At 41.5% G+C, this 27,763-nt stretch overlaps 1 protein-coding gene across 3 annotated transcripts; it reads right to left on the reverse strand.

Annotated features, from left to right (window-relative positions):
- Nucleotides 1–726: 726 nt before the first annotated feature.
- On the reverse strand, nucleotides 727–27,301 carry LOC110537422 (solute carrier organic anion transporter family member 2B1). 3 transcript variants are annotated; one of them, XM_021623450.3, is made up of 15 exons: nucleotides 26,960–27,301; nucleotides 23,745–23,871; nucleotides 21,146–21,283; nucleotides 17,943–18,105; nucleotides 17,578–17,802; nucleotides 16,967–17,065; nucleotides 12,665–12,795; nucleotides 10,905–11,001; nucleotides 10,474–10,638; nucleotides 7,595–7,784; nucleotides 7,325–7,475; nucleotides 6,630–6,799; nucleotides 5,679–5,743; nucleotides 3,563–3,683; nucleotides 727–3,344 (listed from the first exon to the last, which is right to left on the reverse strand). In XM_021623450.3, the coding sequence occupies exons 2-15, from the start codon at nucleotides 23,829–23,831 to the stop codon at nucleotides 3,164–3,166; spliced, it is 1,983 nt and encodes a 660-aa protein (XP_021479125.3). In that variant the 5' UTR covers nucleotides 23,832–23,871; nucleotides 26,960–27,301; the 3' UTR covers nucleotides 727–3,163. The 3 variants fall into 3 exon arrangements, with proteins under 3 accessions (XP_021479125.3, XP_090048368.1, XP_021479128.3); XM_090192242.1 differs by having other exon boundaries at nucleotides 21,146–21,299; nucleotides 26,960–27,112; XM_021623453.3 differs by lacking the exon at nucleotides 21,146–21,283 and having other exon boundaries at nucleotides 26,960–27,108.
- Nucleotides 27,302–27,763: the final 462 nt, after the last annotated feature.

Genomic DNA, 27,763 nt, shown 5'->3' on the forward strand with positions numbered 1-27,763 from the left:
TGACTGGTCATTAAGGGATCAGAGATAAATAAAATACAATTTGTATACGTTCAATTACTTATGCAGAAGTAATAAATGTATACAAATGTAATTTAACTTATCCCAAAAAATCTTTACCCTAGGATACTTTAACTGGTGACTAACCGGGAGATTGAATTGCCTTCATCAGGTCACTACAGTCCCTGGTTCGAATCCAGGCTGTATCACATCCGGCCGTGATTGGGAGTCCCATAGGGCGGTGCACAATTGGCCCAGCGTTGTCCGGGTTTGGCCAGGGTAGGCCGTCATTGTAAATAAGAATTTGTTCTTAACTGACTTGCCTACTCACTCACTCACTCACTCCCCTATACCCCAACATAGTGTTCTGGAAGCAGCAGTGTTAGAGCCAGCAAGCAGACACACTCACAATTCAAGAATGATGTGTCTCTCTGAAATGAAAACAGGAATTGGGACTCTTTGCCTTTTGACTCTGTGGGACATGGCAGGACTCCCAGATGTTAACTCTGATATTCTGAGATTCAGGTGCATTCAGATATCAGATATATCAATGTTATATTGGCAGGTCCACACACACAATCGTTCATGCACCAGCTTGTGTCACCCCATACCTGTTTAAGACAGTAAGTCAGCAAGACACAGTTAATCTATGAAGTAAAAACATGCCATCTCCTGCCAGGACTCCTTGACACAACCTTTTCTGCAGTGAAAGGATGAGGACTGAACATGTCTGTTGATAGAGTTTATTAACCTTGTGTATCATCACTCAAGATGGCAGTTATAAATGCTTGGCTCAGGTTTCACAACATCCCCGCCCCATCTCCACCTCCCTCCTCCCGCTCCCCTTGGAGAGCAATGCCCCTCTTCCATGTCACATGGGTTCACATTAGTTCATTAAATGCATGATTTCTTCCCTGTTTGGAAAGGGCCTTTGAACTCACAATGCTTGCCTACCATAACTCAATACATGACAAGAGCAATGGAGAAACAGATGCCTTGTGGGGAATTGTCCATCAAATAAAAATTCCACTTTATATGATGAGGTGAAAATATTTACATTTTTTTCTTTACAGGATAAGATTATAAGCATGATATATTATTGGAGTTGTATATATGTAAGGAGCCTCCTCAATCTATAATGCATTTTTTTTTTAAGTATACGTTCAAGTATACGTTGTTTAAAAAAGGACAAAAAGTTTGTAAAAAATCTGTAGAAAAATATATGGTATATAAAAATGGTATAAAAACAACCAACATCTGAAGACTATTAGTTTGGTAAGTTTGGTTATCTAATGCTCTCTTTGGTCTGATAACGCTGATCTTCAGTTCATAGATCAGGTGTCTCCTGTAATACTCACTATAGGTAGAGATTACCCTCTAGAGGTCTAGGATTAGCTTATAGCAGCTTATCCTCCCCAAGTCCTAACCTTAACTATAAGAGGTATAGAAAAAGATCTGACCCTGTTTCAGTGGATAGGGAACCACTCAGACTGGTCCCAGAGAATGACATGCTATAGTAAACGTGCCATGGCTCAGATACAGCACTTCCTGTACACATTATTACAGTCAGTTTGGTCGCAGTAATGGTGTACTTTCTCTATGCACAGTTTTGGGAGAAGGGAACTATGTAGTTCAAGCAGTAATTGAAATACATTTTGCAGTAGCTTGGTGTTACTTGAACTAAATTAAAATATGGCAGTATTTTTAGTAGGTAACTAGAAAGGTATAGGATAGCCTGAACATGTGACAGTTGGTTTGGTGTTTCTAGCTTGAATGGTTCAAGAGTTACTGTTGGTGAGGTATTTTATGCAAATTTGAATAGTTCTAGTTAATACGCGTTTTAAGAATTGGAAGTTATGATAGTCTGAACATGTGAAAGTTGGTTTGGTGTCTCTAGTTTGACTGGTCTAAGAGTAACTCACTAGCAGTAAATCTATGCAAATGTGGGACACATTCATGTAGTTATAGTTAATGATTTTAAAGAAATTGAAGTAGGTATAGCCAGAATGTTTTAAAGTTGGTCTTGCAGCTTAGCTTAACTGGCCAAGGAACTGGTTTATTTTGATAAGCTACCCCTGTATTCCTATGGTTCTCATTTAAACTCATGTTCATTTTTGCACATTTATAGTTAAAGTATACCTAGTTTAAGAAAATCCTTTGACAGAAAATCTAAGTTGGGTCAGTCTGAACACTTCATTGTTGGTTTGGAGTTAATAGCTTAATAGAGATTGGTCTAGAATCTCAAATGTTTTAATATATTTTTTTTTTTACAATTGAAGTCTATGACCCTTTTTTTTCCCATTGAAATGCATTGGGAGCTCATTTAAATATTGATATGGTTCAAAAGGTATAAATGTTATCAAAAATATTAGTCTCAAGCAACCCAAACCCAAGTCTGGGCATTTGGAAGTTGGTTTCGTGTTAAATCGTTTAAGCTCGAGCGGCCTAAGAAATCACATAATAATAATATGAGTATGTAAGAAATCTAGAGTTGCACAGCTAATTATTTTTTGCCATGTAGGGGTGTAGTTAACTACTGGAACTACACCCTACTTTTTTGCAAAAATAAAATGGGTGATGCAGAAAAAAACGAAATTATTGACTTATTATTGACCTGCCAAATTATTTTTTTTCATTTAGCAAACGCGCTTATTCAAAATGGATTCATTTTTGTACTGGTCCACCATGGGAATCAGACCCCCAACCCTGACATTGCAAGCACCATGCTCTGCCAATTGAGCCACACATGACTTAATTCTCACTCGCCTCTATGTGTTTAATAGGCAAATTACACATTCTGTTGATACCCCAAAGTGACGTGTTATTGCAACTGGTAGTCTATGACATTTCAGATGTCATTTTTTATTTTTATACATTTTCACTAAGTAGTTTGGATGTAGTGAACTCCTTTTTCAAAGTAACTTTAGTTTAATAAAACTACATATTTTTGTTAGAGGGTAGCTTTAGTGTAGCTTAACTTCTTACAGCGTGAAGTAATTGCTAGCTTGGTAACCTATATTTTCAGAGTAGCTTCCCCAACACTTTCGAAGCAGCTCTCATTTCTGTAGTCTTCATCGTGACCCTCTGGGGGATAAAAATAGACTTTCTACGCAGTTCGCAATTCAGTTCTTTCTTTTTTATTTTCTCCTTCTCTATCAGGCCTCTCTCATGCTGCCATATTCTGCAATTCTTTGGTGTTCTTGTCTGGACTCTGCTCTCTGTCAATCATAGTGTATCCCTGTCCTGCCTGCTGGCCTTGTTTTCCTGCCCTATGTCTCAGGACCAGGAGGGAGAGCAGGAAGCAGACAAATGCTCCGGTGACAAAGAATGCCTGCAGACCCAGGAACCTGCACACAGAAGAGAGGGGGGAATATCAGACATACTGTATACTCTATAACAGGCCTGGATCTAAGAAATACAGTATTGAAAATACTTTTAAATTCTTGAACTGTGTTTGATTTAGTTTGCCTGGTAAAATGGTCCGTAACTACTCTATGCTAAATCAAGCGCATCTCAAATACTTTCTAGTATGGTTGACATGGCTGACATATCTGTTGGCTCTTGCCTCTGTCTGAAGAGGTCCATGTTGTAGTAGTGACAGGACGTGTTCCTCCCACACTTCTTCCCCCAGATGATACAGGTGGTGTCTATGGCAGTGCCATACAGAACTGGGGCTGGCAGGAACGCTGGAGACACACATACACAGAATTATAAACACACATCCATGCACGCACGCACACAGACATGCATGCACACACTGTGTAAACATAGATTTAGATGAGTGCCTGTGAGGGGATTCTTCTTGAGTGGCAGTGTTTTTATATTAATTATCCCCGTAGAGTCTTATTTCCATTGTGCACATGGTCCTGCTTAAAGGTAGAGTCAGCTAAATGACATTGCATGAGCAGCAACGCAGATATTGCGATGAGTGAGATGCTTCACACTTTACAACGTGGTAGTTTGGTATTGCGCTCCAATGCTCTTAGTTGTTGTGGAAATTGACCCACTATGCTGTTTGCTTTGTGCATCTACGTCATATTGCTGACTCTACTGTACCTTTAATGTCACCTAACAGGACGAACAGAGTAAAATTCAGGGTTAAATATTTAAAAGGCAGTTTCCCAGACATTTGCTGTTAAAATTATGGACGTCTGCTCGAGCAGAAAAGTCAATCCCTGTAGGTCATTTATCTACATTTCTTGGAATCCAAGGCAAAGAGGTGGGTGTGGCTGTCTGTGTAATGCTGATATACAGTGTCTTCAGATAGTATTCACACCCCTTGACTTTTCCACATTTTGTTGTTTTAAAAGGTGGGATTAAAATGGATTTAATTGTAATAGATCTACACAAAATACTCTGTAATGTCAAAGTAGAAGAAAAATATGAACATTTGTAAAAAAAAAAAAAATGTAAAAAATTATAATAAAATAAAAAAAGTAGGAAAATAAACACTAAAATGTTTTGATTACATAAGTATTCATACCCCTGAGTCAATACGTACACATTAGAATCACATTTGGCAGTGATTACAGCTGAGAGTCTTTCTGGGTAAGTCTAAGAGCTTTGCACACTTGGATTGTACAATATTTGCACATTATAAATGTCTTAATTCTTCAAGCTCTGTCAAGTTGGTTGTTGATTATTGCTATTATTGCCATTTTCAAGTCTTGCCATAGATTTTAAAGACAAAACTGTAACTAGGCCACTTATTCAATGTTGTCTTGGTAAGCAACTCCAGTGCAGTGTTTACTGTATTTTGCGTTGTGTTTTAGGTTGTTGTCCTGCTGAAAGGTGAATTTGTCTCACAGTGCCTGTTGGAAAGCAGGCTGAACCAGTGATGTATTGTGTTGGATTTGCCCAAAACATAACGCCTTGTATTCAGGACATGAAGTTCATTTTTGTCCATTTTACTTTGGTGCCTTATTGCAAATAGGATGCATGTTTGGGAATGTTTTTTTTATACTGTACAGGCTTACTTCTTTTCACTCTGTAATTTAGGTTAGTATTGTGAAGTAACTACAATGTTGATCCATCTTCAGTTGTTTCCTGTCACAGCCATTAAACTCTAACTGTTTTAATGTCAACATTGGCCTCATGGTGAAATCCCTGAACGGTTTCCTTCTTCTCCGGCAACTATATCTTTGTTGTGACTCGGTGTATTAATACACCATCCAAAGTGTAATTAATAACATCACCATGCTCAAAGGGATATTCAGTGTCTGCTTTTTAAAAACATTTTTACCGATACCAATAGGTGCCCTTCTTTGCGAGGCAATGGAAAACATCCCTGGTCTTTGCGATTGTATCGGTGTTTGAAATTCACTTCTCAGCTGAGGAACCTTACAGATAATTGTATATGTGGGGTACAGAGATCAAGTAGTCATTTAAAAAATATATTTTAAACACTATTAATGCACACAGTGTGAGCCCATGCAACTTATTTTATGACTTCTTGTTAAGCATTATGTGACTTGTTACTCCTGAACTTATTTAGACTTGCCATAGCAAATGGGTTGAATACTTATTGATTCAAGACATTTTCAGCTTTTCATTTTTATTCATGTGTAACCATTTCTAAAATCATAATTCTACTTTGACATTATGTGGTATTGTGTGTAGGCCAGTGACACAAAATCTAAATGTAATCCATTTTAAATTCAGGCTGTAACACTGTAACTCACCCAGCACTCTGAAGAGCATGTACTGAACCCCCACAGCAAAAGACTTATCCTCTGGTCTCACTGTCCTGGAGAGGAGAGTGGGAGAGAGAAGGAAAAATTGATGGAAAGGGTAGATGGGACGGAGAGTGAAAGGATGGGTGATGGGTAACATCAGTAACAGAATCAGAATCAGTGCTGGTGTGAAGAAGCTACTGGCCAGCTGGATAGAACCGCGTTTAAATCAGAGTGAATCACAACAGCTGAACGGATGCAGTAAACCATGTCAGACTTATCTCTCTCACACACACACACACACACACACACACACACACACACACACACACACACACACACACACACACACACACACACACACACACACACACACACACACACACACACACACACACACACACACACACACACACACACACACACACACACACACACACACACAACCTCCATCCACTTTATCTTGAAATCTTTGTTGTTGCATGCACCTTAGATACTGCTTTTTCCCTACATATAATCATTGAACATTGGTCACTTTAATAATGTTTACACACTGTTTTACAGACTTTATATGTATATACTGTATTTTAGTCATGGCTCAACCTATGTAACTACTGCTGTACACACCATTTCTACTCATATACTGTCCATTCTGTCTGTACACACCATTATATATATATATCTTCCTGAACTCTGACATAGCTCGTTCTGATATTTCTTAATTTCTTTTCCCTTTTGGATTATGTGCGTATTGTTTTCTAGGCATTGGAGAATGAAACAAACATTTTGCTGCACCTGCAATAACATCTGCAAATCTGTGTACGTGACTTTGATTTGCAGATGCTCTCCCTCTCCCTCTCTCCCTCTCCCTCTCCCTCTCCCTCTCCCTCTCTCTCTTTCATTGGTGTGTGTGTTCAGTATGTTAGTATCATGTTAGGCCTGTGTGTGTGTCTGTTCTACCTCAGTATCATCATGTAGGATGGGGTCTGTGAGAATGATGCAATGAAGCAGGTGAGAGCAGAGAGAACCATGAAGGGCAGGAGGAGGTGTTTACAGTCACTACCGCATGTCCCTGGCAATGCATAACCATAGGATCCGCTGACCCCTATGCAGCCACAGTCGGTGTATTTCTGTCAGAGAGACAGAGAGAGTCACATGACGTTAACCACTGGCCAATCAGACTCACACCATTGCATCTGGCAGTAACTGTTGGCATTGGTAGGTATGAATGAGAATCTCACAAAGACGTTGAAAAACCATTATCAAGAAACAGTCTATCTGGCTTCAAGCAAAACAAATATTATTCTCCCAGGCTTTGTGAGATGGTGGCGTGTGTGCGTGCATGTGTATGTGTGTGTTGGTTCAAGAATGCTGAGTCTGGCTTTAAACTCTGTTTTCCATGCAGTAGGCATCGGGTTGTGACAGTAAAGCAGAAGTGAGGCCCCTTTAGAGTCTGTCTGACACGTCTACTACCTTGAAACCCATCATCTAGGGTTTCTTCAGTCATTCTGCATCTTATATGATTTCATTTTCTCTGCTTTCTTGTTTAAGCTCATGTGCAAATATAATACATGGAAGATTCATTGAATGGGAATGGTTGGCCAGGAGAAGTTAGGATTCGGCCCATTAATGGATAGGCAGGTGTAGTGGTTTACCAGGATTTTGCTGGTGTTGTCATCCAGTACTTTGGTCAAGCAGCCTGCATGACAGGGCGATCTGAACTCCACCCCATCTGAGCCACACACGGGGTTAAAGGCCTCAGTTGGACAGGAGCACCCAGAGCTACACTCCAAAGACCTGTTCTGTCTGAGAACAGAAGAAGATGTAAGAGAAATGGTGCCTGGTACAATATGGAAACATATGGCTTAAGTGTTGTTTTAAGGAGGGTGGAGAGGTGAGGGTAACCTTTTGAGACGGCAACCTACTTGGTGGGGTAGACGCCAGTGACCCTCTGTGTGGAACAGCCGAGGAGGAGGAGAGGCAGTGCAGTGAGTATACACATCAAGATGGCTGATGTGCACATGAGGGCGGAGCCTCTAGTAGAGATTTTCAGCCTCCTCATCAGAGCCCCGCCCAGCACAATGCCCAGCACCGCCAGAGGGATGTTCACCCCACCTACAGGCACACAAAGATCAAAGAGTAAGGGTCACTCAGAATAAAGCAGTAGGCACGTTCCAGATCATGTTAATTGCAGTCGCCCTGCACATCTCAGAAGACAGCTATGTTAATATGGTTCCGGAGACATTAAACACTGTGAGATGTGCGCATCCCGACTTTGAGAAAGACAATCTGGAACACAACCAATGTTTCCCATTACTTAGGCAGGGTGGTTCCCTAGCTCTGTTAACCACCTCCTAAAAATGGTCAGCCTTATTTGGTTGTCATGGAAAATGTTGATATATTGGCAGCTTCAGTTGCTAACACTGGAGATTCTGCACCCCGCCAAAGAACTGGCTACAACACTGGGGTAAAGGGCAAGTAAATCCTATCCAGATTTGAACCTGTTCATCAAAGAGAACACATTGTATTCCAAGGCTGTAAACACGGGTGGCAGGGGTTTGATTGGCTGTGCTCTGCACATACAATGGAGTCTTTATTGTCTGGACAGCATCTGTGAATGATTACCTCCAGTTGATCATTAATCTGACAGATTTTTATGCAGATTTTTCTACTATGCTAATTAGATTTGGGGCGGCAGAGTAGCCTAGTGGTTAGAGTGTTGTAACCGGAAGGTTGCAAGTTCAAACCCCCGAGCTGACAAGGTACAAATCTGTCGTTCTGCCCCTGAACAGGCAGTTAACCCAATGTTCCTAGGCCGTCATTGAAAATAAGAATTTGTTCTTAACTGACTTGCCTAGTTAAATAAATAAATAAAGATTTCCACGGGGCGAGGACATTGACTTTAGAGGATTAAAATTGTTTATGTGGTAGTTTTCTATGCGCCCTGTGCTTTCCATAGGCCATTGGGGAGTTGAAGCATAATTATCCTCAGCTAATACTGTGTACAGTGCCTTGCGAAAGTATTCGGCCCCCTTGAACTTTGCGACCTTTTGCCACATTTCAGGCTTCAAACATAAAGATATAAAACTGTATTTTTTGTGAAGAATCAACAACAAGTGGGACACAACCATGAAGTGGAACGACATTTATTGAATATTTAAAACTTTTTTTAACAAATCAAAAACTGAAAAATTGGGCGTGCAAAATTATTCAGCCTCCTTAAGTTAATACTTTGTAGCGCCACCTTTTGCTGCGATTACAGCTGTAAGTCGCTTGGGGTATGTCTCTATCAGTTTTGCACATCGAGAGACTGCATTTTTTTCCCATTCCTCCTTGCAAAACAGCTTGAGCTCAGTGAGGTTGGATGGAGAGCATTTGTGAACAGCAGTTTTCAGTTCTTTCCACAGATTCTCGATTGGATTCAGGTCTGGACTTTGACTTGGCCATTCTAACACCTGGATATGTTTATTTTTGAACCATTCCATTGTAGATTTTGCTTTATGTTTTGGATCATTGTCTTGTTGGAAGACAAATCTCCGTCCCAGTCTCAGGTCTTTTGCAGACTCCATCAGGTTTTCTTCCAGAATGGTCCTGTATTTGGCTCCATCCATCTTCCCATCAATTTTAACCATCTTCCCTGTCCCTGCTGAAGAAAAGCAGGCCCAAACCATGATGCTGCCACCACCATGTTTGACAGTGGGGATGGTGTGTTCAGGGTGATGAGCTGTGTTGCTTTTACGCCAAACATAACGTCTTGCATTGTTGCCAAAAAGTTCAATTTTGGTTTCATCTGACCAGAGCACCTTCTTCCACATGTTTGGTGTGTCTCCCAGGTGGCTTGTGGCAAACTTTAAATGACACTTTTTATGGATATCTTTAAGAAATGGCTTTCTTCTTGCCACTCTTCCATAAAGGCCAGATTTGTGCAATATACGACTGATTGTTGTCCTATGGACAGAGTCTCCCACCTCAGCTGTAGATCTCTGCAGTTCATCCAGAGTGATCATGGGCCTCTTGGCTGCATCTCTGATCAGTCTTCTCCTTGTATGAGCTGAAAGTTTAGAGGGACGGCCAGGTCTTGGTAGATTTGCAGTGTTCTGATACTCTTTCCATTTCAATATTATCGCTTGCACAGTGCTCCTTGGGATGTTTAAAGCTTGGGAAATCTTTTTGTATCCAAATCCGGCTTTATACTTCTTCACAACAGTATCTCGGACCTGCCTGGTGTGTTCCTTGTTCTTCATGATGCTCTCTGCGCTTTTAACGGACCTCTGAGACTATCACAGTGCAGGTGCATTTATACGGAGACTTGATTACACACAGGTGGATTGTATTTATCATCATTAGTCATTTAGGTCAACATTGGATCATTCAGAGATCCTCACTGAACTTCTGGAGAGAGTTTGCTGCACTGAAAGTAAAGGGGCTGAATAATTTTGCACGCCCAATTTTTCAGTTTTTGATTTGTTAAAAAAGTTTGAAATTTCCAATAAATGTCGTTCCACTTCATGATTGTGTCCCACTTGTTGTTGATTCTTCACAAAAAAATACAGTTTTATATCTTTATGTTTGAAGCCTGAAATGTGGCAAAAGGTCGCAAAGTTCAAGGGGGCCGAATACTTTCGCAAGGCACTGTATATGTCAAATACTGGAGGTGTGCAGATTTGACTGAAGAAATCACTCTCCATGGAGTGGAATTTTCATTTGGTCCATTGGTTGCATTTCCATTTGGTCCTATTTCTATTCAAAGGAACCGTAATCTAAACCAGGATGTTCCACAGAGATAACGAATAGTGTCTCTCACCGATCATCATGTTGGAGAAGGAGGCGGTCTGGGTGAACTGGCGCTCTATGAACTTGGCCATGAATGTGGCAAGGCCGGCTATCATAGCTGCCAGGTGGACCTGTGCCAGCACCACCAACAGGTAGACGGGGTTTCGCAGGGTCCGCAGGGCGATACGGGGGAAACCTGGGAGAGAGAAGGGGAGGGGAAAGAGAGGGAGACGAGGGGGAGAAGGAAGAGGCGAGCGAAGCCGCTGCTAACTGCTTCAGATCATATTTAACAAGGGATGAGAAGCAACAATAGAGGAAGAGAGAGACCACCACAACTACTTTTCATATACTATCAGTATCATGACAGGGACCGTCACCCTCAACACCATGTAGTTACCCACAGACACAATGAAGGGAAATGGAAAGGAAACAGACGGATGTGGTCTTATAAAAGAGTCTAACTTTTGAGGAACTGTTTGAGGGTGAGCTCCTGGACGAGGTCTGGCAGCGGTTTCTTTTCCTCCTCGGCTCTGGGTTCTTTGGCATTGCCTGTAGCTTCCTAACCAGGGGAGAGGAAGATCCACAATGATGCTCTTTACTCGTGTTAAAACAGATTTGAGTGTGAATACGGTACAGTAAACATGTAATCCTGCCTGTATTGCATTAACTCTCTCTAATAGCCTTTGCAGAGACCTGGGTCACACGATGTGGCAAAGAGATGATTGCGAAATGATCAAATGTAAAGTGTATTTTTTATTTTATTTCACCTTTATTTAACCAGGTAGGCTAGTTCAGAACATGTTTTCATTTACAACTGCGACCTGGCCAAGATAAAGCAAGCAGTGCAACACAAACAACAACACAAAGTTACACATGGAATTAACAAACATACAGTCAATAATACAATAGAAAAAGTATATATACAGTGTGTGCAAATGAGGTAGGATAATGGAGGTAAGGCAATAAATATGCCATAGTGGCAAAATCATTTCAATTGAGCAATTAAACACTGGAGTGATAGATGTTCAGAAGATGAGTGTGTAAGTAGAGATACTGGGATGCAAAATTGCAAAAATAAATAAATAACAGTATGGGGATGGGGTATTTACAGATGGGCTATGTACAGGTGCAGTGACCTGTGAGCTGTTCTGACAGCTGGTGCTTAAAGCTAGTGGGGGAGATATGAGTCTCCAGCTTCAGTGATTTTTGCAGTTCGTTCCAGTCATTGGCAGCAGAGAACTGGAAGGAAAGGCGGCCGAAGGAGGAATTGGCTTTGGGGGTGACCAGTGAAATATACCTGCTGGAGCTTGTGCTTGAGCTTGAGCTTGTGCAGGTGCTGCTATGGTGACCAGTGAGCTGAGATAAGGCGGGGCTTTACCTAGCAAAGACTTGTAGATGACCTGGAGCCAGTGGGTTTGGCGACGAATATGTAACGAGGGACAGCCAACGAGAGCATACAGGTCGCAGTGGTGGGTAGTATATGGGGTTTTGGTGACAAAACAGATGGCACTGTGATAGACTGCATCCAATTTGCTGAGTAGAGTGTTGGAGGCTATTTTGTAAATGACATCCCCAAAGTCAAGGATCGGTAGGATAGTCAGTTTTACAAGGGTGTGTTTGGCAGCATGAGTGAAGGATACTTTGTTGCGAAATAGGAAGCCGATTCTAGATTAAATTTTGGATTGGAGATTCTTAATGTGAGTCTGGAAGGAGAGTATACAGTCTAACCAGACACCTAGGTATTTGTAGTTGTCCACATATTCTAAGTATGCTGCAATGCATTGCACTCAAGTTACATGCCAAGCTTTAGAGCTTTTAAAGCTCCAGCATTCAAGAGACAGAGAGAGAGAGAGAGAGACTGTGTGTCTGTGTGTCTGTGTTTGTTTTTGTGTGTGTGTGTGTGTGTGCGTGTGTGCACGCCAAGTTATGTTCTGGCATGTTAACGTGATATCCAGACTCTTTCACTATTGAGCAAGACCTGGCACGAGTATTCTTCTTTGTGCTAGATGCCTGATTAGAGAAACATGAACCAAAATCTGATTTAAAAAAAATATTTCAGAATGATGGATAGGAGCCAAGACCTTATTCAACAAGGTCAAACCACATCACTCTCACTTGCTCTGAACCACATGTGTTCTATGAGAGAAGATTGTGCAACTTTCTTTAGAGTCAATAAATCATAAATACATGTCATGACTGTGACACAGCTGGTACACAATCACCTCTTTTGGCATCTGTTGGGGGAAGAAGAGGTAGGGCAGTGAGGTGAGAAAGAGGAAGGAGGCTGCCACGACAAAGCCCAACCACCAGGCTCCCACCCAGCGAGGGTCCCCTCTCTCCAGACCTATCTCATCTGCAGACAGGAGAGAGACATGTTACTGTACTAGTGGCAAAGTACATTATCAATAATAAAAACACAAATATTTGATGAAACTATTAAATCAAATAGTAAATTGAATCAAATGCACTGTATGTATAGAAGTGTACCCTGAGCACAGTTCCTGGTTTCAACATGTTATAACGTTTTCAGCAATTTTAGACAGTGTTAAGATAAAGTTGTTTTTTCCCTTGGTATCATGCAACAGAACATTGAATCTCCGTCAAACTGATAGCAGTTTCCAGGAAGAAATCACAGTCTTTCACTTTCAGTCATTGAAAATGAATGTGGAGCTTCTCCCAGTGAAAGAGAGTGATTTCTTCCTGGAAACTGCTATCAGTTTGCCAGAGGTTAAATGTTCTGTTGAATGAGGTCAAGTCTGGCCTCTGGCTGGGCCACTGAAGGACATTCAGAGAATTGTCCCAAAGCCACTCCCACGTTGTCTTGGCTGTGTGCTTAGGGTCGTTGTCCTGTTGGAAGGTGAACCTTCGTACCAGTCAGAGGTTCTGAGTGCTCTGGAGCAGGTTTTCATCAAGGATCTCTCTGTACTTTTCTGTTTTCATCTTTGCCTCGATCCTGACTAGTCTCCCAGTCCCTGCAGCTGAAAAACATCCCCACAGCATGATGCTACCACCAACATGCTTCACCATAGGGATGGTGCCAGGTTTCCTCCAGACGTGACGCTTGGCATTCAGGCCAAAGAGTTCAATCTTGGCTTCATCAGACCAAATAATCTTGTTTCTCATGGTCTGTGAGTCTTTAGGTGCCTTTTGGCAAACTACAAGCGGGCTGTCATGTGCCTTTTACTGAGGAGTGGCATCAGTCTGGCCACTCTACCATAAAGGCCTTCTGGAAGGTCCCATCTCCACAAAGGAACTCTAGAGCTCTGTCAGCCTGACCATCGGGTTCTTGGTCATCTCCCTGACCAAGGCCCTTCTCCCCTGATTGCTCAGTTTGGCCGGGTTGCCAGCTCTAGGAAGAGTCTTGCTGGTTCCAAACTTCTTCTATTTAAGAATGATGGAGGCCACTGTGTTCTTGGGGACCTTCAATGCTTCATACATTTTTTGGTACCCTTCCCCAGATCTGTTTTTCAACATAGTCCTGCCTCTGAGCTCTACGGACAATTCCTTCAACCTCATGTCAACAGTGGGACCTTATATAGACAGGTGTGTGCCTTTCCAAATCTTGTCCAATCAATTTAATTTACCACAAGTGAACTCCAATCAAGTTGTAGAAACATCTCAAGGATGATCAATGGAAACAGGATGCACCTGAGCTCAATTTAGAGTCTCATAGCAAAGGGTCTGAATACTTATGTAAATAAGGTATTTCTGTTTTTTTATTTTTAATACATTTGCAAAAATGTCTAAAAAACGTTTTTCGCTTTATCGTTATGGGCTATTGTGTGTAGATTGATGAGGATCATTTTTTTACATCCATTTTAGAATGAGGCTGTAAAAAGTCAAGGAAAAAGTCAAGGGGTCTGAATACTTTCCGAAGGCACTGTATACAACTTCCATATTAGTTATATCTAAATATTTGCTCTTGCAAGAATGAAGTCATGTTCCATTAAGCTGCACTGTCTGTGCCTTGCAGAAGGCGCTAGTTCAGGCTTGAGGAAACACACACACGCGAGCACACGCACACACAAACACACGCACACACACCCAGACACACACACCTCAAAACAATGGGGAATAATCTAGTATTACCTAAATTGACTTCAGCAGTCCTTTGAACAGTTTTGAACATTTATCAAATCATAGACAATGCTCTCACACCTTGATAAATGAGATGCATTAAACTGGAAAGCTGAGATCAATGAGAGCAGACTGCAAATACAGGACACTGGCCCATGATTGTTGTAAATCCAGTTTTAGAGGTATCTGAAGCATTGCAGGGTGAGAACATGTCTGTAGTGGTGGCTTTGGTTCACACAGAAGGAGGTTGAATATTTGCTTGTTAGAATTCACAGGAGTGGAGTGAAGATAAGGTCGTCGCTATCATTAACATTATTCCAGCTAGTCTTCATTAACACCTGATTTTTTTCACTGCTTCAAACTCAGGCATGTAAAGAAAACACACCTAACGTGACCCTTAGTACATAACCCACCCTATATTGAATTCCAACCCTAACCCTAGCTTTATGTCCACATCCCGGTTCAACACTAACCCTAGCTTTATGTCCACATCCCGGTTCAACACTAACCCTAGCGTTATGTCCACATCCCGGTTCAACACTAACCCTAACTTTATGTCCACATCCAGGTTCAACTCTAACCCTAGCTTTATCTCCACTTCCTGGTTCAACACTAACCCTAGCTTTATGTCCACTTCCTGGTTCAACACTAACCCTAGCTTTATGTCCACATCCCGGTTCAACACTAACCCTAGCTTTATGTCCACATCCCGGTTCAACACTAACCCTAGCTTTATGTCCACATCCCGGTTCAACACTAACCCTAGCTTTATGTCTACATCCCGGTTCAACACTAACCCTAGCTTTATGTCCACATCCCGGTTCTACACTAACCCTAGCTTTATGTCCACTTCCTGGTTCAACACTAACCCTAGCTTTATGTCCACATCCCGGTTCAACACTAACCCTAGCTTTATGTCCACATCCCGGTTCAACTCTAACCCTAGCTTTATGTCCACATCCCGGTTCAACTCTAACCCTAGCTTTATGTCCACATCCCGGTTCAACTCTAACCCTAGCTTTATGTCCACATCCCTGTTCAACACTAACCCTAGCTTTATGTCCACATCCCGGTTCAACACTAACCCTAGCTTTATGTCCACATCCCGGTTCAACACTAACCCTAGCTTTATGTCTACATCCCGGTTCAACACTAACCCTAGCTTTATGTCCACATCCCGGTTCTACACTAACCCTAGCTTTATGTCCACTTCCTGGTTCAACACTAACCCTAGCTTTATGTCCACATCCCGGTTCAACACTAACCCTAGCTTTATGTCCACATCCCGGTTCAACTCTAACCCTAGCTTTATGTCCACATCCCGGTTCAACTCTAACCCTAGCTTTATGTCCACATCCCGGTTCAACTCTAACCCTAGCTTTAGGTCCACATCCCTGTTCAACACTAACCCTAGCTTTATGTCCACATCCCGGTTCAACACTAACCCTAGTTTTATGTCCACATCCCGGCTCAACCCTAATACCCTGACTACACCGCGCTGCAAAATAAATGTAGAAATCTATGTTATTCAATTATTGCACCCACACTGCTTGCGCGCATCAACGAGCATCTGTGTTGCCAAGGGCTAAAATAGAAGTCCTTTCTATTTCTGACGCAGATCGCACTGCAAGTCCTGCCTCTCCCATCTCCTCATTGGTTTTTAGAAGCAGGTATCCACGTGCCATCTCCTCATTGGTTATACCAACGTGGTTGATTGAAAGACGATCTGTGTTGCTGGTTGTTGTGGTAATACTATGAAAGTTTAGATGCCAATCACGATATAAGTTCAAAGATGAAAAAGCCTGGAAGGAGGAGAGATGACTAGAAACGATTCGGTTGACCATTTTATGTGTGGATGAATTTTCGGAGTAGAGGACCTTGTGCATTTCAGGTAAAATAACAACCTAATGATTATATCCCAGGACAAATTAGCTAGCAACAGCAAGCTAGCTAAATAGGACAAAATAGCTAGCAGGTTTGGTGTGGGGGGACAAAATAAATTGATGCACGATGGCGCAACCGCACAGCCGGTTTGGGTTCTGTGTAACCCTAGCTTTATGTCCACATCCCAGTTCAAACCTCCCAGTTCAAACCTAACCCTATCTTTATGTCCTCATCCTGGTTCATCACTAACCCTCAATCCTCGTTAAATTTTGGTGAAACTCATTGTCAGTAGTGTGATAAGAGAAAACATGACCCCTGGATGTTCCTTCCCCATATCAACTCCAGATGAAACACTTCTGACATGCTGTGAACATCTGAGGAGTGCCTGGGACTCTGTGTGTGTGTGTGTGTGTGTGTGTGTGTGTGTGTGTGTGTGTGTGTGTGTGTGTGTGTGTGTGTGTGTGTGTGTGTGTGTGTGTGTGTGTGTGTGTGTGTGTGTGTGTGTGTGTGTGTGTGTGTGTGTGTGTGCGTGCGTGCGTGCGTGAGCGAGCAAGTGTGCTTACCTTTGGACATCTTGTCGATGTCGACATAAAATTTCAGCATGAAGGAACCCATCATGAAACCAAATGCAGGACCGATAGACGTGACAGCCAGGAGAATACCTGCAGGGGGGAACCACAGTCAGACATAACACTCCTGTTGTGGTCAATACAGTTAAACAGAAAATAAAGTGTGATTGCTCATGATTTGCTTCTCCCCAGATCATACTTCCGAGTTGATGAAAGGAAAATGAAAGTCTGCTCATGGTTTTTAGACTAAACATGACACAGCCTTGAGAGCTGCAAACAATGAGTGGATACAATACATTCACTTTTGTTTCATTGCTATTTTTTTCTCATTCTGCACCAGGGTTATGTGTGAAATGTCGTCTCATCTAGCACTCCATCTAACATCCCTGCAAGTATTCCCAGTATTGGAGGTTATAGAGTGCAGGCAAAAGTTGCAGGAATGTTGCAGAAGTATGGTGGAACGCTCCCTCTTAAAAAACAACTATGATCTATTGATTTGTAGTTTAAAAAAACTGATGTTTTGGCCCAAAAGACCTGCATCAGAATGTGTATTCCCAGTATTCCAAGAATTTTCTGTGTATCCCAGTCATTCCCAGTGATCATACCGAGGTAGAAGGGAGAGTTTCTCTTGCTGGCATAGTCATCAATGTAGGAGATCCCGAAGGGTTGGATGGGAACGCCGCCGATTCCCAGGAGTAGCTGTCCCAGGAGCAGGAGCGGGAATACGCCCTGCTGAGCATGACTCTCCTGCTGTGTGCAGCTGTGATTGGACAAGGGTGTTTGGAAGGAGCTCTCTAATTGGCAGAGACCAGAGTTGTCATCCTTGGATTCTATGGAACAAAGGTAGAGGTAGGAAGGAGTTAGAAATTAGGTGATAACAAGTATTTTTGTTTTGAGATTCAAACAAATGTGTGTTTGTGTGTACATTTGAATGTGTGTACGTGTCTGCATTTGTGTGTGTGTGACTTACGACTGATGTGGACTGTGTACTCATAGGGGCCACTGATGAAATGAGGCAGGGCCATCATCAAAGCAGCCAGACTGGCCACCAGTGCCCCTCCACCGATGAACCGTGGCCGGTGAACACGGCTACCAAAGAAACTCACAAACACTATCAGGACCGTGTTCCCCACCTACACACACACACACACACACACACACACACACACACACACACACACACACACACACACACACACACACACACACACACACACAGTCTTGTATGGCTAACCTTGCCTTGAGGGGACAACAAATTCAGGCCCATTTAAAATCCTATTTTCCCTAACCCCTAACCCTAAACCTAACACTAAACCATACTCTTACCCTAACCTTAATCTTAACCCTTAACCCAAAAAACCTTTTTACATTTGTATTATTTCACCTTTATTTAACCAGGTAGGCCAGTTGTGTACAAGTTCTCATTTACAACTGTGACCTGGCCAAGATTAAGCAAAGCGATATGACATAAACAACAACACAGACTTACACATGGAATAAACAAACATACAGTCAATAACACAATAGAAAATTCAATATACAGTGTGTGCAAATGAGGTAAGATAAAGGAGGTAAGGCAATAAATAGGCCATAGTGGCGAAATAATTTCAATGTAGCAATTAAACACTGGAGTGATGCGCAGAAGATGAAGGTGCAAGCAGAGATACTGGGCTGCAAAGGAGCAAAAAATAAAAATAACAGTATGGGGATGAGGTAGTTGGTTGGGCTATTTACAGATTGGCTATGTACAGGTGCAGTGATCTGTGAGCTGCTCTGACAGCTGGTGCTTAAAGTTAGAGAGGGAGATATGAGTCTCCAGCTTCAGTGATTTTTGCAATTCGTTCCAGTCATTGGCAGCAGAGAACTGGGAGGAAAGGCAGCCAAATGAGGAATTGGCTTTGGGGATGACCAGTGAAATATACCTGCTGGAGAGCGTGCTACAGGTGGGTGCTGCTATGGTGACCAGTGAGCTGAGATAAGGTGGGGCTTTACCTAGCAAAGACTTATAGATGACCTGGAGCCAGTGGGTTTGGCGACAAATATGAAGCGAGGGCCAGCCAACGAGAGCATACAGGTTGCAGTTGTGGGTAGTATATGGGGCTTTGGTGACAAAATGGATGGCACTGTGATAAACTGCATCCAATTTGCTAAATAGAGTGTTGGAGGCTATTTTGTAAATGGCATCGCCGAAGTCAAGGATCGGTAGGATAGTCAGTTTTACGAGGGCATGTTTGGCAACATGAGTGAAGGATGCTTTTTTTGCGAAATTGGAAGATGATTCTAGATTTAATTTTGGATTGGACATGCTTAATGTGAGTCTGGAAGGAGAGTTTACAGTCTAACCAGACACCTAGGTATTTTTAGTTGTCCACATATTCTAAGTCAGATCTGTCCAGAGTAGTGATGCTGGACGTGTGGGCAGCGATCGGTTGAAGAGCATGCATTTAGTTTTACTTAAATTTAAGAGCAGTTGGAGGCCACGGAAGGAGAGTTGTATGGCATTGAAGTTCGTCTGGAGGTTAGTTAACACAGTGTCCAAAGAAGGGCCAGAAGTATACAGAATGGTGTCATCTGCGTAGAGGTGGATCAGAAAATCACCAGCAGCGAGAGGGACATCATTGATGTGTACAGAGAAAAGAGTCGGCCCGAGAATTGAACCCTTTGGCACCCCCATAGAGACTGCCAGAGGTCCAGACAACAAGCCCTCCGATTTGACACACTGAACTCTGTCTGAGAAGTAGTTGGTGAACCAGGCGATGCAGTCATTTGAGAAACCAAGGCATTTGAGTCTGTCGATAAGAATGTGGTGATTGACAGAGTCAAAAGCCTTGACCAGGTCGATGAATACAGCTGCACAGTATTGTCTCTTATCGATGGCGGTTATGATATCATTTAGGACCTTGAGCGTGGCTGAGGTGAACCCATGACCAGCTCGGAAACCAGATTGCATAGCGGAGAAGGTACGGTGGGATTCGAAATGGTCGGTGATCTGTTTGTTAATTTGGATTTCAAAGACCTTAGAAAGGCAGGGTAGGATAGATATAGTTCTGTAACAGTTTGGGTCTAGAGTGTCTCCCCCTTTAAAGAGGGGGATAACCGCGGCAGCTTTCCATTCTTTGGGGATTTCAGATGATACGAAGGAGAGGTTGAGCAGTCTAGTAATAGGGGTTGCAACAATTGCGGCAGATAATTTTAGAAAGAGAGGGTGCAGATTGTCTAGCCTGGCTGATTGGTAGGGGTCCAGATTTTGCAGCTCTTTCAGAACATCAGCTATCTGGATTTGGGTGAAGGAAAAATGGGGAGGCTTGGGCAAGTTGCTGTGGGGGGTGCAGGGCTGTAGACTGGGGTAGGGGTAGCCAGTTGGAAAGCATGGCCAGTGTTAGAAAAATGCTAATTGATATTCTCAATTATCGTGGATTTATCGATGGTGACATTGTTTCCTAGCCTCAGTGCAGTGGACAGCTGGGAGGAGGTGCTCTTATTCTCCATGGACTTTACAGTGTCCCAGAACATTTTCGAATTTGTGCTACAGGGTGTAAATTTATGTTAGAAAAGTGCTGCCTATTGGTTCCTAACTTCCCTGAAAAGTTGCATATCACTGGGGCTATTCGGTGCTAATGCAGTACGCCACAGGATGTTTTTGTGCTGGTCAAGGGCAGTCAGGTCTGGAGTGAACCAAGGGCTATATCTGTTCTTGGTTCTATTTTTTTTAAACGGGGATTGCTTATTTAAGATGGTGAAAAAAATAACTTTTAAAGAATAACCAGGCATCCTCTTAACCCTAACCCTAACCCTAACCCTAGCTACTAATCCTAAATCTAAAACTAACCTTAGCTCCTAACCCTTTATGTAATTCTAACCCTAACCCTAATTCTAACCTTAACCCCAAATCCCCTAGAAAAAGCAGTTGACCTTGTGGTGACTAACAAAATGTCCCCAGTTGGTAAAAAAAAAAAAAAATTCTATTCTTGTGGGGACTTCTGGTCCCCACAAGAATAGTTAAAAACGTCCACACACACACACATCCCTTAACACACTCACGTGCACCCTCTCACATGTGAAAATTAAAAGTACATCTTCTGAAAATAATCATCTTAACCCGATGAATTTGCAACAAATCAGCCTGTTATCTGAACCAGCTCAGTAGAGTGGTGGGGTGCATGGCATGCTCACCTCATTGAATGAGGCCAGGATGCCAGACTTCTGGCTGGAGAAGCCGTAGCGTCTCTCTATAGTGGAGATGGAGCTCTTCAGATACCCAGACACCAACAGTTGGGCCAGCTGGAGCATACCATGGCATAGCACGAAGAACTAGTGGAGAGAGAGGCTGACAGACTATAGATACGTGTAGTAGGAATCATTCATAATTAATATAACAGATCTGATCAATGGTCTACAGAAAGCTCAAAAGTCTCATTCAAATATTCAGGGGAACTTTATGTGGAACCTTGTCATGTTTCACGTATGACACCTTTATGTAAAGAAATGATGTTATATAACAAAACGTAATGCTACTGTAGTTACCTGGAGGGCTATAGAGGGTCTGGTTTTCTCTCTTTAGAATGGCCACTCTGTAGGCCTATGGGTAACTTTATGAGGATTTTCACTCCCAGAACATAATGTGTTACACGTAATACAAACTGCCTAACCCTAATCTTTTTAAAGTCATTCTTTATTTGCCAAGTTTCTTATCTTTTAACTCTCCTGAAGATACAGTTTCACAAGGAAGTAGACTCATGTAGTTAAAAGACACATACAAGAAGCCAAGTTTATGTGTTTCTAACTCAAGGGAACACTACAAGGATGTGCTGAAAACACCAGGAAACACAAATCTAAGGTCCATCGTCAGAGAGGAAAGGGAGCTAATCTTCCTGGGGCTACAGAGGAAAATCACAGTAGACTACAGGACACACATCAAAGTTTTCACTACATTAAGAAATAAACTACATTTCAGATTGCAAAACAAGGAAGATTTGCTCCCTTTCCTCTCTGACGATGGACCTTAGATTTTTTTGCCTCCAGTCCACAACATGAGGATATGCTGTCAATTAATGGAGCTTAAACTTTTTAATGTTAGCACGCTAGCTGTCTCTGTGACCCTAACATCACAGAATCCAAGTCTAAATCTTCTGGACTCCTGAACAGCAGTCTGTAGACATAGATTTGCCCTTTGACCTCACGGGGCTTTTTCGACATTGCAGATTATTTACAAATCAGCTTAAATCATAAATAACTACAAATTATTATTTGGAGATCAGTCAATTTACTCACAACGCATCACAGATTTGATGCTCTCGAACACTGACACTCACTGAGACTTGGGAGTAATGATGTGAGAGGTGAGAGACAGGAGTAAACAATTGCGTAAAAAATACTACATTTTCATACCTGAGCAAAAGTAAAGATACCTTAATAGAAAATGACTCAAGTAAAAGTGAAAGTCACCCAGTGAAATATTACTTGAGGAAAAGTCTAAAAGTATCTGGTTTAAAATGTACTTAAGTACAGTGGTAGAAAAGGTACTCAGTTGTCATACCTGAGTAAAAGTAAAAAGGAAACGCTATACATCAAATTCCTTATATTCAGCAAACCAGACGCCACAATTTTCTTGTTTTTAAATTTACAGACAGACAGGGGAACACTCCCACACATCAATCATTTACAAATGCAATATCTGTGTTTAGTGAGTCCGCCAGATCAGAGGCAGTAAGGATGACAATGTGTTATTGTGATTGGTGCATCAATGGGACCTGCCTGAGCAATCAAAATATAATGAGTAGTGTTGGGTGTCAGGGAAAATGTACGGAGTAAAAAGTACATTATTTTCTTTAGGAATGAGTAAAAGTAAAAGTAGTCAAAAATATGAATAGCAAAGTACAAATACTTAAAAAAATGACTTAAGTATTACTTCAAAGTATTTTTACTTAACCTTTCTAAAGGAAAGTGTGGGTCCCACGCCGGACGGTTGAGCTAACGTAGGCTAATGCGATTAGCATGAGGTTGTAAGTAACAAGAACATTTCACAGGACATAGACATATCTGATATTCATAGAAAGCTTAAATGATTGTTAATCTAACTGCACTGTCAAATTTACAGTAGCTATTACAGTGAAATAATACAATGCTATTGTTTAAGGAGAGTGCATGTAGTTATGAACTTGAAAATGTCTTAATAAACCAATTAGGCACATTTGGGCAGTCTTGATACAACATTTGAACAGAATGCAACGGTTCATTGGATCAGTCTAAAACTTTGCACATACACTGCTGCCATCCAGTGGCCAAATTCTAAATTGAGCCTGGGCAGGAAAAATACGTATGTTTTTTTCTTTGTATTATCTTTTACCAGATCTAATGTGTTATATTCTCCGACATAAATTTCACATTTCCACAAACTGCTAAGTCTTTCCTTTCAAATGGTATCAGGAATATGCATATCCTTGCTTTAGGTCCTGAGCTAAAGGCAGTTAGATTTGGGTATGTCATTTTAGGCAAAAATTGAAAAAAAAGGGGCGAATCCTTAAGAGGTACTTTACACCACTGGGAGTAAAATGTAATAAACACGAACCAATAATTTTGGAAATTGTACACACAACAGCAACAGCCGAACGGTAAAATGCAATTTTGCTCATCAGTAGTGTTGCGTGGCGTTCTAAAAAGTAAATCTACTCTCATAGATTTCTATTAATTTGCTACTACTGGTATGTAATTGACATTTGGCACTAGTTGCAAGTGGAAATGTTATTTGTAGTTTTGAGGTGGCGCAGCCTACCTTGATGCTGTTGAAGGGGCTCCTGCATCTGGTGGGAGGCTTCGACCTCAATTGTTCAGAGTTCATCTGGAGGTCGCTGGCCATCATACCTGTCCGACTCAGTGATCCAACCCAGGAAGTAGAAAATCTATTAATGTCACAAGATTTCCAGTCAAGTTATTTTCCTTGTACTCTGGTTACTTCATATCTTCAATCTTTATATTCACTTTGTCTCTCTATAATTTGGACTCCAATAACACTTATACTTACTTCTATATCTGCTGGTGTTCTGTATCTACTGCCATTGTTAAAATCAGGTAGAGGAGATGTGCAATTCATTTAAATCATATTGAGATGCAGTGCTCTGAGTTATATTCATTTTGAAGTGAAACGATCTTCATTCACATCATAATGTTGAGAGAGAGAAAAAGAGAGAGATTAAGAGAGAAAGAGAGTGGGGACAGAGAGATCGACAAATTGAGACCAACAGAGACAGATGTAGAGAGAAAAATTTAGGGGGATATGCCTGGATTCAAGTTGTCCACCATTTCTCATTACAAAGTGAATGTGAAAGTCAGTGAGCATTACTCCATTACAGCCCATAAAGAATCCCAAGTTGTGGTGACATGCTGGAGAGATCATGACTTTAAGATGAACTTTACCTCTGAGTTTTACAACAGTTTGGTAAATTACTGTGCACATTATGCACCAGATCACACTAAACAATTCACAAATAGCAGATATAAATCTGACCTGAAGACCACACAGAAGAGAGGTTGCATGGCACTGGCCACTAGAACACACCTTAGAGAAGCATTTCCACATGCAGTATATACTTACTGTGTGTTCTTACAGTAAAGCAGTAAAATGCTGCAACATACAGAGTCTTAAGAAAGTATTCACACCCCTTGACTCTTTCCACATTTTGTTGTGTTACAGCCTGAATTTTGTATAAAAAATAAAAAAATTGTCACTGGCCTACACACAATCCCCATGATGAGAAAGGTGCTTCGACAAAGTATTGACTCTGAAGTGTGAATACGTATGTAAATGAGATACTTCTCCATTTCATTTTAAATACATTTGCAAAAACTTTTTAAAAAACACGTTTTCACTTTGTGATTATGGGGTATTGTGAGTAGATGGGTGAGAGAAAAAAAATCTATTTTGAATTGAGGCTGTAACATAACAAAAAGCATGTTTGTGTAACATGGGAGTTGGTGTGGCAGCAGTCAACAGAGATAAGATGGGAAGGAGACGACCACCAATCAGTTGTGGAATGTCAACAAAAACAAAGACTGCACCATAAAATACCACACCAGTGGGACTGGCATTACTGCGGACATAGAAATATCCAACTCCATTTCAGACTCCTCAAATGTATACACACAAAATCAATACCTTTTAGATTTTAGTGCTAACACCTTGGTGTTCATTGTTAGGCGCATGCACCAAATGCCAAAAGGCCAGTTTCAACCACAAATACAGTTGAAGTCGGAAGTTTACATAAACCTTAGCCAAATACATTTAAACTCAGTTTTTCGCAATTCCTGACATTTAATCATAGTACAAATTCCCTGTCTTATCAGTTAGGATCATCACTTTATTTTAAGAATGTAAAATGTCAGAATAATAGCAGAGAGAAGTATTTATTCCAGCTTGTATTTCTTTCATCACATTCCCAGTGGGTCAGAAGTTTACAAACACTCAATTAGTATTTGGTAGCATTGCCTTTAAATTGTTTTAACTTGGGTCATACGTTTAAGGGTAGCGTTCCACAAGCTTCCCACAATAAGTTGGGTGCATTTTGTCCCATTCCTCCTAACAGAGCTGATATAACTGAGTCAGGTTTGTAGGCCTCCTTGCTCACACACGCCTTTTCAGTTCTGCCCACAAATGTTCCATGGGATTGAGGTCAGGGCTTTGTGATGGCCACTCCAATACCTTGACTTTGTTGTTCTTAACCACAACTTTGGAAGTATGCTTGGGGTCATTGTCCATTTGCAAGACCCATTTGCGACCAAGCTTTAACTTCCTGACTGATGTCTTGAGATGTTGCTTCATTATATCCACATAATTTTCCTACCACATGATGTCATCTATTTTGTGAAGTGCACCAGTCCCTCCTGCAGCAAATCACCCCCACAACATAATGCTGCCACCCCCGTGCTTCACGGTTGGGATGGCGTTCTTTGGCTTGCAAGCCTCCCCATTTTTCCTCCAAACATAGCGATGGTCATTATGGCCAAACAGTTCTATTTTTGTTTCATCAGACCAGAGGACGTTTCTCCAAAAAGTACAATCTTTGTCCCCATGTGCAGTTGCAAACCGTAGTCTGGCTTTTTAAATTGCGGTTTTGGAGCAGTGGCTTCTTCCTTGCTGAGCGGCCATTATGTCGATATAGAACTCATTTTTCTGTGGATATAGATACTTTTGTACCTGTTTCCTCCAGCATCATCAACAGGTCCTTTGCTGTTGTTCTGGGATTGATTTGCACTTTTTTCACATAAGTACGTTCATCTCCAGGAGACAGAACGTGTCTCCTTCCTGAGCGGTATGACGGCTGCGTGGTCCCATAGTGTTTATACTTGCGTACTATTGTTTGTACAGATGAACGTGGTACCTTCAGACATTTGGAAATTGCTTCCAAGGATGAAACAGACTTGTGGAGGTCTACAATTTTTTTTCTGAGGTCTTGGCTTATTTCTTGGGATTTTTCCATGATGTCAAGCAAAGAGGCACTGAGTTTGAAGGTAGACCTTGAAGTATATCCACAGGTACACCTCCAATTGACTCAATTTATATAAATTAGCCTATCAGAAGCTTCTAAAGCCATGACATAGTTTTCTGGAATTTTCCAAGCTTTTTAAAGGCACAGTCAACTTAGTGTATGTAAACTGATGACCCACTGGAATTGTGATGCAGTGAATTATAAGTGAAATAATCTGTCTGTAAACAATTGCTGGAAAAAATTACTTGTCATGCACAAAGCAGATGTCCTAATCGACATGCCAAAACTATAGTTTGTTGACAAGACATTTGTGGAGTGGTTGACTCCAACCGAAGTATGTAAACTTCCGACTTCAACTGTATGCTGCACACAGCAACCTGTCCTCTGACACATAATCTCTACACACTGCACAGTACATTAGATTACAGTGTCTGAATTACAGATAGTAGAGTTAGTGGATCACAGTTAAAAGAAGTAGTACAGAACAGTACAGTTGGTCACTTACTCTGTAGATGAAGCTGAGGTTTAGTGGTTTGTTCTGTATCCACTCCTCAGATGTCGACTCACACAGAAAGTGATCTTAGTTGGAACCCCAGGAGGTAGCTTTCACTCGATGAAACAAGGCGTGCTCAACTTTGAGAAATTCCTTGAACTGGGCAAGTGACTGAACAGATAGGGGGAGGAGAGTGTGGCTGGGAGTGGGAGTGGGGGTGTGGGTGGGAAGGAGGAAAAGGGAGGTAAGTTAACAGTATAAGAGAATACAAGATAAGAGAAAGGAGATAAACCCTACTATCATGTGGGTGGAATGTCTGAACATAACATACTGTACTGGTTGTTAGACAGCTATGCACGTTGTTTATTTGGTTTACAGTAAAGACTGATCGCAATAGATCTGAATTGAATGGTTAATTTGGTGTGATATACATTTGAAGTCGGAACTTTACATACACTTAGGTTGGAGTCATTAAAACCTGTTTTTCAACCACTCCACAAATGTCTTGTTAAACGAAACTATAGTTTTGGCAAGTTGGTTAGGACATCTACTTTGTGCATGACACAAGTAATTTTTCCAACAATTGTTTACAGACAGATTAATTAATTTATAATTCACTGTATCACAATTCCAGTGGGTCAGACGTTTGCATACAATAAGTTGACTGTGTCTTTAAGCAGTTTGGAAAATTCCAGAAAATGATGTCATGGCTTTAGAATCTGCTGATAGACTAATTTACATAATTTGAGTCAATTGGAGGTGTACCTGTAAATATATTTCAAGGCCTACCTTCACACTCAGTGCCTCTTTGCTTGA

Source organism: Oncorhynchus mykiss, chromosome 12, assembly GCF_057628025.1.
Source record: "Oncorhynchus mykiss isolate SJ-2025 chromosome 12, ASM5762802v1, whole genome shotgun sequence".
Classification (NCBI taxonomy): Eukaryota; Metazoa; Chordata; class Actinopteri; order Salmoniformes; family Salmonidae; genus Oncorhynchus; species Oncorhynchus mykiss.

What these genes read in the sequence shown, in the direction of transcription:
- LOC110537422 (XM_021623450.3), bottom strand. Translation starts at nt 23,831, where the DNA reads ATGATGGCCAGCGACCTCCAGATGAACTCTGAACAATTGAGGTCGAAG. An exon ending in CCCAACAGATGCCAAAAGAG is followed by an intron (nt 11,002 to 12,664) that starts GTGATTGTGTAC and finishes TCCCCTGGTTAG; the next exon opens with GAAGCTACAGGCAATGCCAA. An exon ending in ACTGGCGTCTACCCCACCAA is followed by an intron (nt 7,476 to 7,594) that starts GTAGGTTGCCGT and finishes TTCTGTTCTCAG; the next exon opens with ACAGAACAGGTCTTTGGAGT.